The sequence below is a fragment of the Botrytis porri genome, assembly GCF_014898465.1.
Source record: "Botrytis porri strain MUCL 3234 chromosome Unknown BPOR_007, whole genome shotgun sequence".
Classification (NCBI taxonomy): domain Eukaryota; kingdom Fungi; phylum Ascomycota; class Leotiomycetes; order Helotiales; family Sclerotiniaceae; genus Botrytis; species Botrytis porri.
The window spans coordinates 2,458,258-2,474,492 of NW_024066081.1; the positions used below are offsets into that span (position 1 = coordinate 2,458,258).

Sequence of the window (16,235 nt, forward strand, 5' to 3'; positions counted from 1 at the left end):
CTCCTGAGTCCTTACACCCCAAACGAGAAATAGTTTCTGACCCTTGGATTACATTTCGGGAGATCTTGACAAGGCCGAGTATAATTTGGGGGGAAGCCCTTGTTATTTTTTTGGGTACTTTTAAGGTAAGCTTCAATACCCACACGCACGTCAAAATGACATCTGTTGTTGGTGATATCTCTTTGTGATGTTGATGAATTGCTTTTTGTCTTTCGCAGCATGATTCAACATGTCGGATCCGCTAACCCTTCGACCAAAAGACTCAATAGAGTCATTGTACGTCTCCGAATCTTCGACTGACGACGAGGGCTTAGACTTTAGGGGGGAGTCAGAGAAGACTGACGGCACTTTTCTTACGGGTGTGCGAAGAGGACTCAAGAAGCTAGGATCTGTCTCTGGTAGCCGTGGTCGACCTTTCAATATTCAAACAAGCAAAAGTTCTACGCCGGACCTCTATCCACGCTCAGCAAGTACCGACCAATTCTTGCTATCGCAGAATGAAAAGAAGTTGAGCGGTGCGAATCTCGAAAAGCCTCTCCCAACCTTGCCCACGACACCTACATCCCCTATCATCGAAGATACTACAGGGGATCCCCCTGACACACCAAAAGCTCTAGAGGGTATGTCACGACCAGTTGCGACCGGTAGTCGAGCCAGCACGTTGGATTCTACGAGCGCTTTCCAACCCCAAACCGGTGGATTCAAGTCGGTCTCGGGTACATACAAAACGGATATGAACAATAGTCAAAGTAGTCTTGCTACTCCTGGCAGGCAAGATGGAGGTGAAGGGGCAGAGGAGAATCGAGAAAATGTTGTGACACCAAAGAGTAACGGGCCTCCGTCGGCAGCACCATCTCCAGCACAACAACCTCGCCCTTCGGTCGCAAGCGGAGCTGGTACTTCTGGAGCAACACCGTCGACGCATTTGTCAGGGCTTATGTGCAATGTTCATCGAACTACTGGGAAAGAACCTCACCCATTGGTTGGTGCTACAACTACAATTTTGGGCGATAAACTTTACGTATTTGGCGGTCGGATTCTATCACGAACACGCCCTTCGCTAACAGCCGACTTATATGAACTTGACTTAATACAACGACATTGGACAAAGGTTGAGACTTTTGGAGATGTACCACCGCCAAGATACTTTCACAGCGTATGCGCGCTTGGCGATACCAAACTGGTGTGCTATGGAGGAATGTCTCCAGCTCCACCACAGAACCAGGCTCAAATGGCTGCCTCGGCGCAAAGTGGGCAGGATTCCCAGCCGGAGGTAGTTGTAATGTCTGACATTTATATATATGATGCGCCATCAAGAACATGGAGTTTTATACCAACGAACGACACACCACAGGGAAGATATGCTCACTGTGCTACTGTTCTTCCTTCATCAGCAGCATTTGCATCTGTGAATGCCCCTTCTTCCGCCTTACATCACAATCCTCAAGGGCCAAATCCTAATCAAGGTATTATTGGAGTGAACATAGATGGTACTGGCGGTGCCGAAATGGTTGTTGTGGGTGGTCAAGACAGTGCAAATCACTATATCGAGCAAATTAGCGTCTTTAATCTACGTAGTCTCAAGTGGACTAGTACTCAACAGCTTGGAAAAAGTTGTGGGGCATATCGTAGTGTCGTGGCGCCTCTTCCAGGTCATGTCTCTGCCAAAATAGGCAAGGCTACACCTAATAAACCAGATCATGGTGGCACTACTCCAGATTCAAGAGAACCTGGGTCATCAATGCTGATATATTCCAACTATAACTTTTTGGATGTTAAATTAGAGCTACAAGTTAGAGCTTCTGATGGAACCTTGGCAGAAAAGCCTATGCACGGGTCATTTTCTCCTCCGGGGCTCCGATTTCCAAATGGCGGTGTTATAGATACCAATTTCGTTGTCAGCGGGACTTATCTCACCTCCTCAAAACAGGAGTATGCATTGTGGGCTCTTGACTTACGGACTCTCACGTGGAGTCGCATTGATGCTGGCGGCAGTGTTTTTAGTCAAGGAAGTTGGAATCGTGGTGTTTTGTGGAATCGAAGGAATACATTTGTTATACTTGGCAATCGAAAACGAAGTCTTGTAGAAGATTATAATCACAGACGCATAAATTTTTCGAACGTCTGCATGGTCGAACTTGAGGCTTTTGGTTTGTATGACAATCCTCGGAAGGCAGCACCAACGTCGGGCTTTGTCTCGGCCAGTTCACCTTTCGCAACCCCTTCATTGAATAACAATAGCAAAGCGGGATGGAATGCGGGTGGGCGCACACTTTCCAAAGCGGCAGAGGAATTAGGCCAAAGTGCCTTGGCTCTTAGAGAGTTAGCCGACATGGACATTCTTTGTGTTGGTGGCGAGCGTATACCAGTCAACTCTCGCATTGTTGCAAGGAGATGGGGGCCATATTTCGTTCAACTACTTCGCGAGGGCACCGCAACGCAAGATGGCAACGACACCGCCACCCTGCGTCCAGAAGGCGTCTTTCGACATAATCAAAGCAGGAATAGCAGCGTTACCATCACACCTAGTCTCGGTGCACAATCCTCAAATCTCTCTACTTCATCAACATTGAATAGCTCTTCCATAACGGATCCCGCCTCTTTGGCTCTTCCTCCCGACTCGGCTGCTTTGCCACCTAATTCTAGACCGCGGACACTTTACCTACCCCATACACAGCTCACACTTCAAGCTCTGCTTCATTTCCTGTATACATCGTCTCTTCCACCAAACAATTCTACACTCTGCACTCCACAGATACTCTGTAGTCTATTGCAATTAGCACGTCCATACAAGATAGATGGGCTACTGGAAGCTGTTGTAGAGAGATTGCATGGTGTGTTGGACAGTCGGAACGCTGCAGCAGTTTTTAATGCTAGTGCAATGGCTGCTGGAGGTGGTCGCTCTACTTCAACACCGTCAGATATAGCAGATCCCTGGAGTCTCAACCGACTTTCAAATGGGGCCGAGACCTTAATGCAGCTTGGATTGGATAACGAATTAGGATACCATGGGCAGCAATCTTTGCGAATCAATACCAGTGTAGGTAATCTTGGAACTGGCCAAGGAGGTAGAAGACAGGACGACGAAGAAAGTATGAGTGCGACAAGTAGTGCCGCCAGTGATATTAGCGGGAGTGACTTGAGTGGAAGCATGAGTGCATCAGAATCTGGCAGGGTTGAAAGTGTAGGGGAAATTTGGAGAGGCGACATTAGTGCAGTTATTGGATTACAGAAGAGAGGTCTCCGGGGTTTGATGGAAGGCAGAAGACTTCGCGAGAGAGGCACAAGTGCGAGCGTGAGCGGACCTTCGTCCCAAAGAGTAGGACTGGGGATCGGAAACAATTAATATGCAAATAGCTATCACGCTTTATGAAGATTTATGACAATATTTAATGATTCCTCTAATTTTTGGCGTTCTCTTATACCTCGAAGTTGTTACGGACCTCTCATCATGGCAAGTCTATTGGGTGTATTCAAACCAATAATTCCAGAAGGAAATGCTCGCTCTGCTCCCTGAAATACCATGTAAGATTACATTTTTCTAGTGTTCTGAGTGAATCTCAAAATTCACATGTTACATGCACCGTAGCTTATTAGGCCACTACGTCACCGCTTTCAAAGCCCACTATCAACGAACGGCAAAATATTTTACTTGATGTTGATTGTAACCTATAATAATGAAACTCCCAAGTTTCTAGATTGCAACATTGGAGACGATATTGGTATATGTAGGAAGTTCCTTACAATTAATAATCACGAGAAAATCTTCCCTTTAACATATAGCGCAGATAAGTTGCGCAGAGATCCTCGAGGAAATATGGCAGAAAATTACATTTTACAAGTTACAGCCGGTTCAAAGTACGATGTCAGCACACATCAGATTGTACCGGTCAATCAAGCAAAGACAATTAGAATTGAGAACGAACTTTGCGAGGTGGATTTGAATGTCAGGATCCAAGTGAGTGAAATTCTCTTCACTCTGTTATGCGCCCCAAAATCATCAATAGAACATCTTGAAATCTAACCAACCCCGCCTCGTCAGGATTATCGCGGACTACCCAAATCCTCGCCCACCACCTCCCCATACTTTGCTCTGCCCCCGCATGATAAGAATAAAGATCAATATAGTATCGGGTTTCGATTCAAACCAAAGAAGGATATCAATGCGGATGATTTGGTTTTCGGAAACGATTTTGATCATCCAATTAGAGATCGTCTGCCCCCAGGGTTCAATACAGCTTTCAGGATCGTGAAATGGATGGTAGATCCAGGGTTAGATGGGGATGTTTATGCAGACGAACCATATTTGTATGGACCAGCAGCTAGTTCATTCAATGTGTTGTATGTTGGAGAGGGAGGGGAGGCAGATGGTGAGGAGGAGGAGAATGCGGGTTTGGTGTTTGAAGAGGGCGGGGATGAGGAGGGTGAGGAACACCGGGAGGAGTGTGGAATTCCGGATGGGGAGGCGGCAAGGAAGAAATACTTCTTGACGGAGGCAAATAGGAAAGAGTGGGATTGGGAAGAGGGGAGAACTTATGGGTGTGATTTCTTTAATGCATATCTAGATTTTAACAGTAAGTTGAGAGTTGACGTATCCATCGTATCCCCACATACGGATTGACACTGACTGTATATCGTCATGGGTAGATTTCTCTCTCAAATTACCAGGGTTTACAATGCCAATAATGAAATATTGGGATGGGCAAGGTCTTCGGTTCGTTATTCTTTCTTTCATCCTTCTCTCTCATTCAATCGACAAACCTCCTTGATGATATGTATTGCGCCGAACTCTTGATCTGTCATGCCAACCGTGTTTTTCTTTTGATATTAGGAAAGAGCAAAAGCGCTCACACACGCTCAGATATGTATTGAAAAATCGCAAGACTGGAGAAGTCTTATTTGTGGTTCTGTTTACGCTTTATCTGAAAGAAGATGTGGATGAGAACGGGAACCTGAAGGCGGGTGTTGAAGGAGGGAAACCTTTCGATCAGCTACCTAAAGACGTTGCCGAGAAACATTTAAGAGAGAAGAATGGGGAAGCGGAAGGTGAGAAGGGGGGAGAGAAGGTGGAGCAATCTACTAATGACGACGATGATGGTGATAGTGATAGTGATATTGACTGAACTTGCATGCATGCAAGAAAAAGTAGTAAAGATATATCAGTCAAAAATATAATGTAAGATGGACAGATGCTACCTAGGTATTCTTTAACAGTGGAAGAGCTGAAATTATATATTCCGAGTTCACACAAGACCACTTTCCTCACCACCCCGCACACGACGAGATCTTCAGCACCTGACGAGACTGATGAAGCCAGCCAACCTCTGAAGATAATCTCCATGATCAAGCAGTGAGGTGTTCCATCTTTCAATAGCAGGTTCGGTAACCAATTAATCTCCTTTGCAATAAGTCAATCATTATTGAAAATCAATGGAGAATATGATATGGGATGTTTTATGTTTCGTTTCAGGTATTATTAGCATATTAATTAATTTGATACTGATTATCCAGGTACGTAGGAAGGTAATATGGAATGTTCATGACTTGACTTTTTATGATAATGAGTGGAATTACCTAGGAATTACCTAGGTAATTACAGAATCGAGGGAAAGAGTTGACAATACTACTACTAATAAATAGAAGGTGTGCTTGTGTATTAACAAATGTAGGTACTTTCAACATAAAACCCCTACTTTAGCAGCGGTGTTAATCAAAAAAAGGATTCGACAGATGTTGAGCTCAAACGAGGTACCTAGATAGTGATTTATTATTCCATTCCATGTATATAATATTGCGGTTTGGTGATCAGTCAAAAATTCTAGACAATCTGCTTTAGTTACTGCTTAGTAGTAAGTTAGTACTGACCTAGTAGGTATTTATACGGAATTATAGTGTCGCTCTTTTTAATCTTTCTTCTTTATACACCCACCACACACCCACCACTTGACACTTTTACCCACTCACCACTCAACACTCACCATACACACATACACCCATACACCCATACACCCACACACCATTTCCCATTCCAATTTTCAATTTTCCCATATCCAACAATCCACAAATAACATAGAGCCCAATTAAATATTATCAGCTATTCAACATTCATCTCTCCTTCCCTTTCCTTTCCTTTCCTTTCCTTTTTCTTCTTTCCTTTCTTTTTCTCTCTTACTTTCTGATCCCCTTCCCAAACATATGCATTGTGAAGCAACCTTATCAGCCCCGAAGGATTTGTCGTACGCAACCAGCGCAAAACCTCCAACGAGATACAATAAACAACACTGCCTACCTACTCGTACAGCGATCGTTCCAATCGTCATATAAGATCCCGTACCACCACTTGTTAAAGTATACTCACGAATTTTACAGCTGTTCCAAATACTACCACATTAAACCATCTGGTCTGCGTCGCTTTCCTACAGGTTACTCTCGTCTTGATCACAGAACGATACGTCTTTAATCTCACTTCCGTCCACCACTTCGACTTCACCTTATTTTGTTCATGATTCATCACGGTTATCGCGCGTAGAAGAGTGGACGCGGTAGCAAGAACTATATCAACATGTATTCAAATCATCCACCACGAGAGAGTGAGCTCAGCCAGCATTTGTTTCCCATCATGACGACTGCTTCAACCCCAGCCACTCCGGGTCCGTCTACGCCAACAGTCACGCGAGCACCTCTGATAGAGCATACCAAAGTCGATGACATTATAAACATCGAAAGACCGGCATCGACACCGTTTCCGCGACAGGAGTCTTTAGATGGAGAGATTATAGAGCGACAAATCGAGCCCGAACTTCTTGAATGGAGAGAACCTTCGCCGATTCAACAAGCCCCAGATTCGGGCTCGCCCTTGTGCGACCTTCCTGTTGAAATTCACGAATGTATTCTCGATCACTTGTTCGGTTTCAGGGCTGCGGCTTCTGCAAGAATTATACCGGGAAAGTCGAAGGTGCTTCGGGGCTGGGGTACAGCATTAAGACACTCGAGACGTCGTGAAGTCTCCGAGTTGGCGCTTGTCTCTACTCAATGGAGAAGTCTCATCCAAGAAAGATTATATAGACATCTCAAGATCAAGGGAACCATGGATTCCGTTCAGCAGTCATTAGATTGGTTTTATGCTCATTCACATTTGTGTCGTTATGTAAAGCACATCGAAATATGGTTTCCGGTGTTTCAACAGAAGAAGGTGCCTTTCGATCGAGTTATGCGTATACCCACAACCAATCCAGACCGTTCTACCCTAATTCGCTCACTCGCACATCTCGGCGCAGAATCTACGAATCCTGTCACGTACCAAACACCAGATAACAACTCCACCCTATCAGAAATCTTCCAATTCGTTCGAAATACTTTCCCTGAAGTCGTTATCCTGACTCTGGAAGGTGGGGAGAGAAAGAAACCCCCTCAAGTCCAGCAATTCCGCCCACATGAAACAAAGTTGCCGAAGATCCGTACTATCCGAACTCTGGTCTGCAAGGGACAATGGAATATCATACGTACGAATGAAGATTTCCAGAATATCGCGACAGCATTACCAAACCTCAATGAATGGCACGGATCTTATGCCAAACCGAAGTCGAAGTCATACCTTTGTATCGCACAAATTGCTCCCCAGATACCTCAGAATATTACACATCTCAACCTATGTCTTGAAAACGACTATCGCAGAGAAACTGTATCACCTGCTTTCTTCAGGAAGGTTACCCAGAAGACGCATTTCTGCGATGAATTGGCCAAATCGATTCCAACTCTCGAGCACTTGGCATATACCGGTAGGATTTGTCGTGGATTCTTCGATACAGCGGCCAAACTTTCAAATGAACGTACCTCGAAATTGAAGAGTATAGACTTCATTGTCAAGAATTGCTGCCGCCCTAATCAGCAATGGAATGACGGATCTGGTATAAGTGATATGTCATTTATCTCAGCCTTCGAAGCATTGGTGTTGTCGAGTGTACGATCATTGAACAAGCTGGCGGCCCTTGAGTACCTAAGAATCAGATTCATAGACCTGGGTGAGTTTGAGCAACTTTCTTATTGCCTGGATAATATTAACAGTGCTGCAGAGTCACAAATTCCACCGCTTAACCCATATTTTGAACTCAAAAGTAACCAATGCACGGGAATATGGAGCCCCACAATCGTCGATGCATTGGCGAGCAGTCGACCAAGTGCATCATTCACAGAGAAAACAGAAACCCTTGGTGAATTGGCTATCAACAAGGATGGACAATACATCACACCTACTACATTCTCAAAGTTTCGACCACTCTCGATAAAAGTTTCAAATTATCTTGCACTTTCGGGTGGTATCACAATTACATAAATGAATGATATCGTATCATGTCACAAAATTCGCATTGCACATATGGTGGGCAATCTTAGCTAAAGAAGGACATCGTCTCATTGCTAGCATATTTTTCGCCGGAGTACAAGGGAAGGGTGTTGTAAAACAATTATTGAGCAGAGGATTTGGTTGAGGATATGGCTTTGGCAATGGGCTGGGAATGGAACTGGAGCTAGGACTTTTTTTTTTCATCTGGCATTGGCAGGCGTTCTCGACTCTGGCTCTGGAAGCAAAGGAAGGGTGTTTTATATGCAGTCAGCGGTTTCAGTTCACATTTCCAAACTACAGCGAAGGAGACGTTCCTATCTAAATCCATAGAGAACTCTTAGCAGATCATATGTAAATTCATGAGAATCATTGCTAATTCATTTCTGATATGGATATGTGAGAATGTATGTACAGACCGATGTGTGGAATATGTCTACTCTCTATATACACCTCTATCTGGCGCACATATTGATACGCATCATCCCAGTAAACAGTCTTTCTCTCATTCCCCAACCTCCCTTTTAACCTCCTCGAGACCCAAACCTCAAATCCCTTTCCCAGAAACAGCAGCCGCTCCCCGACCAACATCCTTCACAATAACACCCAGAATCCAGACATTCGTGGCGAAAAATAAGAGGCTTGCCGCAAATAGGCCGGGCACAAAAGTGCTCAAACCCAAAAATTCAAGCTCGAATGCTTGATGTAACCAAAATGCTTGTGTGGCAACCCATAAAAACAGAGCGAATATCCCCTTGCGTGGTGATTTGATGAGGCCACAGGAGGGAGTAGAAAGGTAGAGAGGGAGTAAACAAGTGTACCAGAGGAAGTACTGGGATGTGACTACTTTGTTGAAGGTCACGAAAGTGAGAGTTTGCGCTAGCATAGTGGTGGGTAAGTCGTGCTTAGAGAGGGCGAGGGGGAGGATGACAGTGGAGAGGAGAAGTTGAGGGATGAAAGTTAGAGATTCCAAGGGTAGGGGAGAGGGGGAGGGGAAGGCGGAGCGCAGGTAGAGGAGGGTGTTGTAGGGTGAGAAATTGTGTCGGTGGTCGATGCGGGTTACATGGTGGAGATAGGTGTGTTGGAGGAAGGGGTATCCATAGCTGAGGGGGATTGTTAGTGAGAGCTTTGGAGGTTGGAATAGTGTGGGGAAGGGCGGAGTGGCTTACATGTAATACATCAGGATATTGAGTCCCATAAATGTCATCAGACTAACCGTCACTAACGTAACCCTCTCCTGATTCATGAATCTCATAGCCTTACCCCAAATATCATCACTTCCACTCAACCTCTCCGCTTTTCCCCTCTTCAATCCTTTCCCTCCAACACTCCTGCTTCCAGAACCAGTAATCGTCTCCCGATCCAAAAACCAAACAATACTAATCCCATACACCACCGGGTAAATCTTAAAATGGACTCCTAATCCCAATAACATCCCAGCCAACACAATCTTTCTTTTCAACGCCGCCCACAATAACCCTATGACCAGCACTCCCAAAATTCCCTCGCTACTCCCCCGCGTACTAATCGTCGCAACCATTGGATTCAACAACCAAATCGCCGCATACTTCCCCGCACGACCAACATCCATTCCCCGACCAACTAGTATCACATGGAGTAAATAACCTGCCAGTATATCACACACGGCGAATAGAACCTTGCCAAAGTGGAACCAGAGATGCTGGGGAGAAAATGTGGTGGGGAGTAAGAGCCAGGCGAGAAGAGGTGTGTACCGGTAGGTTTCCCGTGTGTAGGGAGAGAGTGAGCGAGAGGTGTACAGAGATGCGGAGGTGAAGACTTGGTAGTCTATATCTGTGTATTTGAGGGGGGAGTGTGCGTCTTGGTAGAGACCGTAGAAGAAGAGGATTATGCGGAGGAGGATGGAGAGGGTGAAGAGGGTGCGGGTTGAGGGGGCCATGGTTTAATGGGGTGGATTGAATTGGTGATGCAAGCGGAGCATCTAGAGCTCGAGGAATAGGAGCTTGAATCCTCGCTCTTGGTGATTTTGAGAAGAGTTTGAACTGAGAAATCAGGATGGGAGAATTAATGTGTGGGAAAGTTTGGAGAGGTTGGTGAGAGGTTTCCAAATCTAAGGCGTGATTTGAGGGGATAGGATAGTGACCGATTCTATTTAATGATTGGAATCATGATAACTAGCAAAATGCCTCGACTGTGGTCACTTCCATTTGACTTTGGTAAAATAATCTCGAGCTTCTTTTTGATATTGAAGTCTGCACGTGTTTATATGATAAACCCACCCCACTAAGTAAACTACTCGCACATCTAAGTTATTCTCACTCAAAATATCCCTGCTTGCTTACCTCACCATCCAACTCCACCACAGCACGCCTCATAAATCTGCACCAGCCAGTGCAGGTCTTCTTCTTGATGTATAATGCAGGAATCTAAAACGCAAAGTGAAGATATGCCAAGTATTAAACGTCAACATGATGGTACTTCCAAGGAGAAGTCAGAGAGAAAGTTTGAAGGATCGGAAGAAAAGACTGGAGCGCCGATAAGTCCTTTCATGCCAATGTTTGAGGGGTTCAGAGCGGAATTGGACGAACATCATGATCGGAGAGAGAGGATTATTAAGGCGGGTAGAGATATCACGGCGGGGAGTAAAAAGATGTAGGGACTTTTTCTTGGGGCGCTACGTGTGAGAATTCTCGGATTGGGCTAATTTTCTTCTAGAATTTTTGCGTTGCAAAGGTATGCACAAATTTCAAAAACGCCTACCTAGTACCTATATGAGATCATGAATCATCGTGTTAACATACATTTTCAGAGTTCAAAAACTCCATCAGTCTCTTCCTCAAAAGATTGCCAAGGAAACCTCAGAGAGACTGGCTACGATTAATGATCTCTTTGTCGGTATATCACCTGATCTCACGGGCATAAATTCTTGGCGCTACCAACGACAGATCTCAGGGGGTATTCAAGAATACATGGAAGCTGTGTCCTTTTCCCACTACCTGACTGAACAAAAATTAGTCCCTCTTGATGCTGCTCAAGCTTCTTTGCCAGAAGCTGTGAATCTTACAGGCGATGACTATGTTCTTGGAATTTTTGATCTCGTAGGCGAGATGATGAGATTTGCCATTACGAGAATGGCGACAGATGGAGAGTTGCCGGGCAAAGAGGAGAGGACGATCCTGGCGGACTTGAGAGATATTAGAATGAGATTCGAAGAGCTGGATACGACTAGGTGTGGAAATGTGGGATTGGGAAGGGATGTGGAGAAGAAGATGGAGGTTATGAGGACTTGTGTGGAGAAGGTGGAAACGGCGGTCTATGGTATGATTGTGAGGGGTAGAGAGAGGCCTAAAGGATGGGTTATGGATATGCCGGATGATAGTAAGGGTGCGGTAGAGAGTTATTAAAGATGTGTTTGTGGGTACAAGGTCATCGCAGCGCGGTAGCTATAGCGGGAGAAACTTGTGCTAGGTCGCTTCTTTGTCGAAGTCACAGTGTAGAAGTAATTTGCTTGAAAAGTCTTGCAGCAATCAAGACCTAAAACGTTGGCAATACTTGAGAGCTTTCAATGTATAGAATTATTCTGAAGCTACCTGGGTTATCAACAACATAAAAACATCTAGCCAACAAAGCGAGGAGATGATTTCCCTTTCATCTACCTGACTATGAATTCTAACCTATCCAGTCCTCGCTAACCCTCACTCGTTGGTTTCGTTGTAAAATTTGGCAACCAAACAAGCCGTCGAGATGACTACTGTGGATACGCTCTTTTTACTTGTTTATACCGGAATTCCGCAGGGCATCACGGTAAAAGTGCCCAGAACAAGACAGCAATTGTAAATCTATCGTCCTACACATGTATGCTTAGGGTGTTATGCTACTGGTGAATTGAACTTTAATTTTGTTCGGTTTTGGTATCAAGGTAATTGTCGACGATATAGCGAATTGCCAGTAAATTAAGAATATCCTTCTAGAGAGGGTTCTGAATAAGGATATCCTTATAGAGAGGTTTTTTAGTGCCGTGCATGTAGCAGGGAAAATGTCCACAAACGGCTTAGCAAGAAAAATATTCTGATACCGCATCTTAGCAACGCGTGTTTATCTACACAACAACAAGAACAAGAGCATCTGAGTCGGCCACCAATTCAGTTTATTGACACATTCTGAGAGGTTGCAATACCAACGCTGGTTATCATATGTTTGGATACAGATGATCTTGCTGCCATAATGCATAACATTACAATCGTTCCTACGCAGGAGACTCATATCTTCTATCCGATTGGAAACACACCAGCGGTCAATCTTCTCGAATACCATGCTCCTAAATCTGATGGAGAGATTACGGATATACTTCTTCTTGCCTGTGGAGATCCTAGAAGTATTTTATATTCGTTGTTCTGCGAAGACAAACCAGGTAAAGAACGGTCGTGATGTACCCTGCATTCATTTGCATTTATCAAAACGCTTCTAACTATTTTCATTTATCTTATATAGGTAATGAGAAATTTAATTTTGTGTGTTGTGATATCGACCCAGCTATTTTAGGTAACTTATGCTCCTATTGCAGTTTAGTGGTTTTTGTTAGTATTGACCTTTATCTAGCTCGCAATATTATTTTGTTCTCTCTCATCATCGATAATGCTGCATCATACGGCTCTCAATCCCCACACGATAGAGCAAGAATTGGTGCAATTTGGAATCTGTTTTACCACTATCAAATTCCCAAAGAGGATTTGAAGCTCTTACAGGACCAAGCTGAGAAACTCTTGTCACTCTCCAAATCGCCAGAGACATGGGCAGAATCTCCCTATTCTAGCACTAGTTTTGTTAGCTTGCAAACTCTTGAGGGAGTTCGAAAGATCTGGGAGAAATATGCTATCCAGAGAAGCCCAGAAGAGCAGCAAAAATATGAGGCACCTAGACGGCACACCCTCTCAGAGATACGTCAGAAGTTCGCTCACGGTGGAGGAGCATGTGTGACTTACTCTGCAGGGGTACACTGGTTTGCAGGCTTAAACTCATGTTGGGATGCACTCAAGGGCTATTGGACAAAAGGGGTGGTTGCTGGAAACGCAGGTGATGTCAAGGCTCTTGGCTTTGGTGGAAAGGGAGTTTTGAATCCAAATTTTATGGTATCAGCCATGTCCGAGGATTTCATCGTTCCATTCACCAGCGACCCTTTGTCGACATATCATGTTCCACAGGTATTCGACAATCCCTTAAGCAAAAAGCAACGTATGGAAGCCTTGGCAACATCCGCAAAACAAGACTTTGCGGAATGGTGCAAAGCCTTTGCAAAATACGCGGCCGCAGGTTCTGTTTTGATCAATGCTTATGTGGGAGATGCAGTCACCTTTTCTTATGAGCTAGCATCTCGTGGCCGGTCAAGAGCCACATCTGTTGTTACCCGTCTTTATGCAGATTCATGGTCTGCAAAACCAATGTTGTTGGATGGTCCCGGTGCATCACTTTTACCTCTTTCTTTCGAGGTCATCGACACTTCCAATATTGTAGATTACTATGGGCATCTCAATATCCTACCCTCTACAGTGCCCCTTCTATCTAGAACTTTCAGCTCTGTTCTATACACTGAAAGCTTGCGGATCTCTTCTCTTGATTTAAAGCAAAACTTGAAGGCTGCACTTTTGATGGATGTCAATTTAGCTTCGTTGTTGTTTGGGCTGACACCGTCCGGCCAAATCATGGGCTATACTACATACAACAATTATAGCGAGGACATTACTCAACAGACTTCTTCCCACCGCTATCGAACACGTCTACCCTGGCGATTTCCATCATTTGGAGACCATCACTGTTGTTCCACATCGAGTCAGCCTATCAAAATCGAAGTTGATGCAGATGAACTCTCTCAATTATGCTTCGATACATACATGAAGATGTTCTCGATTGAAAACCTTAAAAACCGCATCGCACCAGGAGTCCGACCTTTACGCAGTGAAGCGATGAATTGTTATTCACGATTAAGTTTTGTCAATATCCTGCATCTTATTAAGCAAAATACCACAACTAATTGGATATCCTTCTGCACAAGTCTACAGAAGAAAATCGCAGCTGATACAGTCTCTCATATCGGGGCTAAAACAGTCTTGTAAATCTTTACGCACATTGATATCTCCAAGTTTGTGACGGGAACCAGAGGCTATGATACTGCATATTATTCCTTTGTCACAATGGTGGTGCCTCGGAGCGACCTCGAAATATTTCTCCAGCCAGACTCTACACCTCATCCTATACTTCATGCTTACATATTCAGGCCCAATACCAATGAAGAAGATCTTTTCTTTTCCATGGACTGTTTCTTTGGAACTCTCAAACCACAAACAGACCCTGAATTGTGTGGAGAGTTCATCGAAGATCCACAAGGCTGGGCTGGTGATTCCGATTTGATCATTACGTTCCCCGTACCTGCTCACATAGTGAAAGGGAAAAAATGGAATATTGGGCTATGCGTTACCATTGATATGAACGGGTCAGGGTACATAATGGATTTGGGACCAGAGATGGTAGTCTCTTCGGTGTCCGGGAAGAACAAAAAACGAGTGACTATTTCCAAGGTGCCCCCTGGAATTCCTAAGTCCCGTTTACAACCCGCTCCAGAGATTGCCTCTGAGCAACATTCAGTTGAACAAGCCGACAACTCCGAGAGCGGAATCACTATAGCGGCTACAAACCTTAATAAGTCCGCTGCACTACAGGCAACTTACCGTTTCGTAGACGGAACTGAGGAAACCAAGGCACTGCAAAAAGCTGCCCTTGTTACACTTTCGGATATTACTCCATGCTCTATACTCCTAAATATTGGGGAATTTAGCCACCGACTCATCTTTCCATACCCGATAGATGGATCCAAAGCGACAACGAAGATTGCTAGAAAGAGTCTTTGGATTCAAGTCAACGTCCCTCTCGCACCAACTCTGAAATCTGGCGGTTATGACCATAATCCCTTCCCAGTGATCACTTCTCCATATAATCAGCCGGCAATTTGGGCTCTCCCTCGAATCAATCTCTCTACTCTTCCATGGGTAAATAGTAGCAATCCAGATTGGTTGGAGGATGTAGACGATCAAGTTTATAGCGGTCGTGAAAAACACATGCTTCGCAACAAGGATGAGTCAACCAATGATTTTCCAGGCGCTCTTCTCCAGTTAAAAAGTACGCTGGCTGAAATAATGGTACACATGGATAAGACTAAGCTATGTGGCGTCTTCGTCAAAGGGGCCACTATGAGCGAAAATGTTGGCGATTTGCTGTTAGTCTCGAATGGGCTTCGCCATAGCCGCGAAACAAGCTCACTGGTGTTTGACGGCTGGGTTATTTCCGATGTTCTCGGTCTAAGACCTTCCCCTCCCGCACTATTGCAATTGATAAGCTATACAGTTACTCGTAACGAGCACATTTTGTGGAAGAAAATTATACCTGCAGCGGTAGAGTCATGCCGACGGGGTTGGGAACATGATTTATCCTGCGCGTATCGAGATACTCAAGCCCCTCTTTCTATCGAGCCTTATGTATCCCCGATCTGTAAGTGTGGTGAAGGAAAAGATGTCGAGGATTTCCCACAAGACTCGATGATTCAACCGTTTATAACGAGAGCTACGAGGATCGCATTGCCGTTATTGTCGGCAGTCTCTTATGTGGAAGCCATGGATCCACCAGAGCTCTCATGTTCTTAGACCACGAGTTACCTCTTGATTTTCTTCTTTAGTTCTTCAATCTCCTTAAGCTAGAAATATAGCCTTTCTTGTTAGTCCAGAATATTACCTGATAACAATCCATGGTGTGTTTATTTTTGCTGTGCAACAAGATTCTATTCTCGAAACATTCCAAGACTTTGAGAATAACTCAACAAGGGGATACGAATTAAAATGCCAGTATATTAATGTCAAGGCTTTGTGTTGAA

At 44.5% G+C, this 16,235-nt stretch overlaps 5 protein-coding genes across 5 annotated transcripts; 4 read left to right on the forward strand and 1 right to left on the reverse strand.

Moving 5' to 3' along the window:
* Positions 1 to 229: 229 nt before the first annotated feature.
* On the forward strand, positions 230 to 3,346 carry EAF01_006073 (uncharacterized protein; the record flags this gene model as incomplete). The annotated part of the gene is made up of 1 exon (XM_038914327.1): positions 230 to 3,346. One exon carries the CDS (start codon positions 230 to 232, stop codon positions 3,344 to 3,346), a length of 3,117 nt encoding a protein of 1,038 aa, XP_038770776.1.
* A 471-nt stretch (positions 3,347 to 3,817) lies between these two features.
* EAF01_006074 (uncharacterized protein) lies at positions 3,818 to 5,123 on the forward strand (the record flags this gene model as incomplete). The annotated part of the gene is made up of 4 exons (XM_038914328.1): positions 3,818 to 3,958; positions 4,043 to 4,574; positions 4,648 to 4,714; positions 4,832 to 5,123. The coding sequence occupies 4 exons, from the start codon at positions 3,818 to 3,820 to the stop codon at positions 5,121 to 5,123; spliced, it is 1,032 nt and encodes a 343-aa protein (XP_038770777.1).
* An 824-nt stretch (positions 5,124 to 5,947) lies between these two features.
* EAF01_006075 (uncharacterized protein) lies at positions 5,948 to 8,747 on the forward strand. Its single transcript, XM_038914329.1, has 2 exons — positions 5,948 to 8,021; positions 8,073 to 8,747. Exons 1-2 carry the CDS (start codon positions 6,563 to 6,565, stop codon positions 8,330 to 8,332), a joined length of 1,719 nt encoding a protein of 572 aa, XP_038770778.1. The 5' UTR covers positions 5,948 to 6,562; the 3' UTR covers positions 8,333 to 8,747.
* On the reverse strand, positions 8,748 to 10,556 carry EAF01_006076 (uncharacterized protein). The gene is made up of 2 exons (XM_038914330.1): positions 9,508 to 10,556; positions 8,748 to 9,441 (listed from the first exon to the last, which is right to left on the reverse strand). The coding sequence occupies exons 1-2, from the start codon at positions 10,254 to 10,256 to the stop codon at positions 8,886 to 8,888; spliced, it is 1,305 nt and encodes a 434-aa protein (XP_038770779.1). The 5' UTR covers positions 10,257 to 10,556; the 3' UTR covers positions 8,748 to 8,885.
* A 207-nt stretch (positions 10,557 to 10,763) lies between these two features.
* On the forward strand, positions 10,764 to 16,008 carry EAF01_006077 (uncharacterized protein; the record flags this gene model as incomplete). The annotated part of the gene is made up of 7 exons (XM_038914331.1): positions 10,764 to 10,969; positions 11,033 to 11,050; positions 11,127 to 11,695; positions 12,525 to 12,728; positions 12,809 to 12,859; positions 12,917 to 14,423; positions 14,589 to 16,008. The coding sequence occupies 7 exons, from the start codon at positions 10,764 to 10,766 to the stop codon at positions 16,006 to 16,008; spliced, it is 3,975 nt and encodes a 1,324-aa protein (XP_038770780.1).
* Between the last annotated feature and the right edge of the window lie 227 nt (positions 16,009 to 16,235).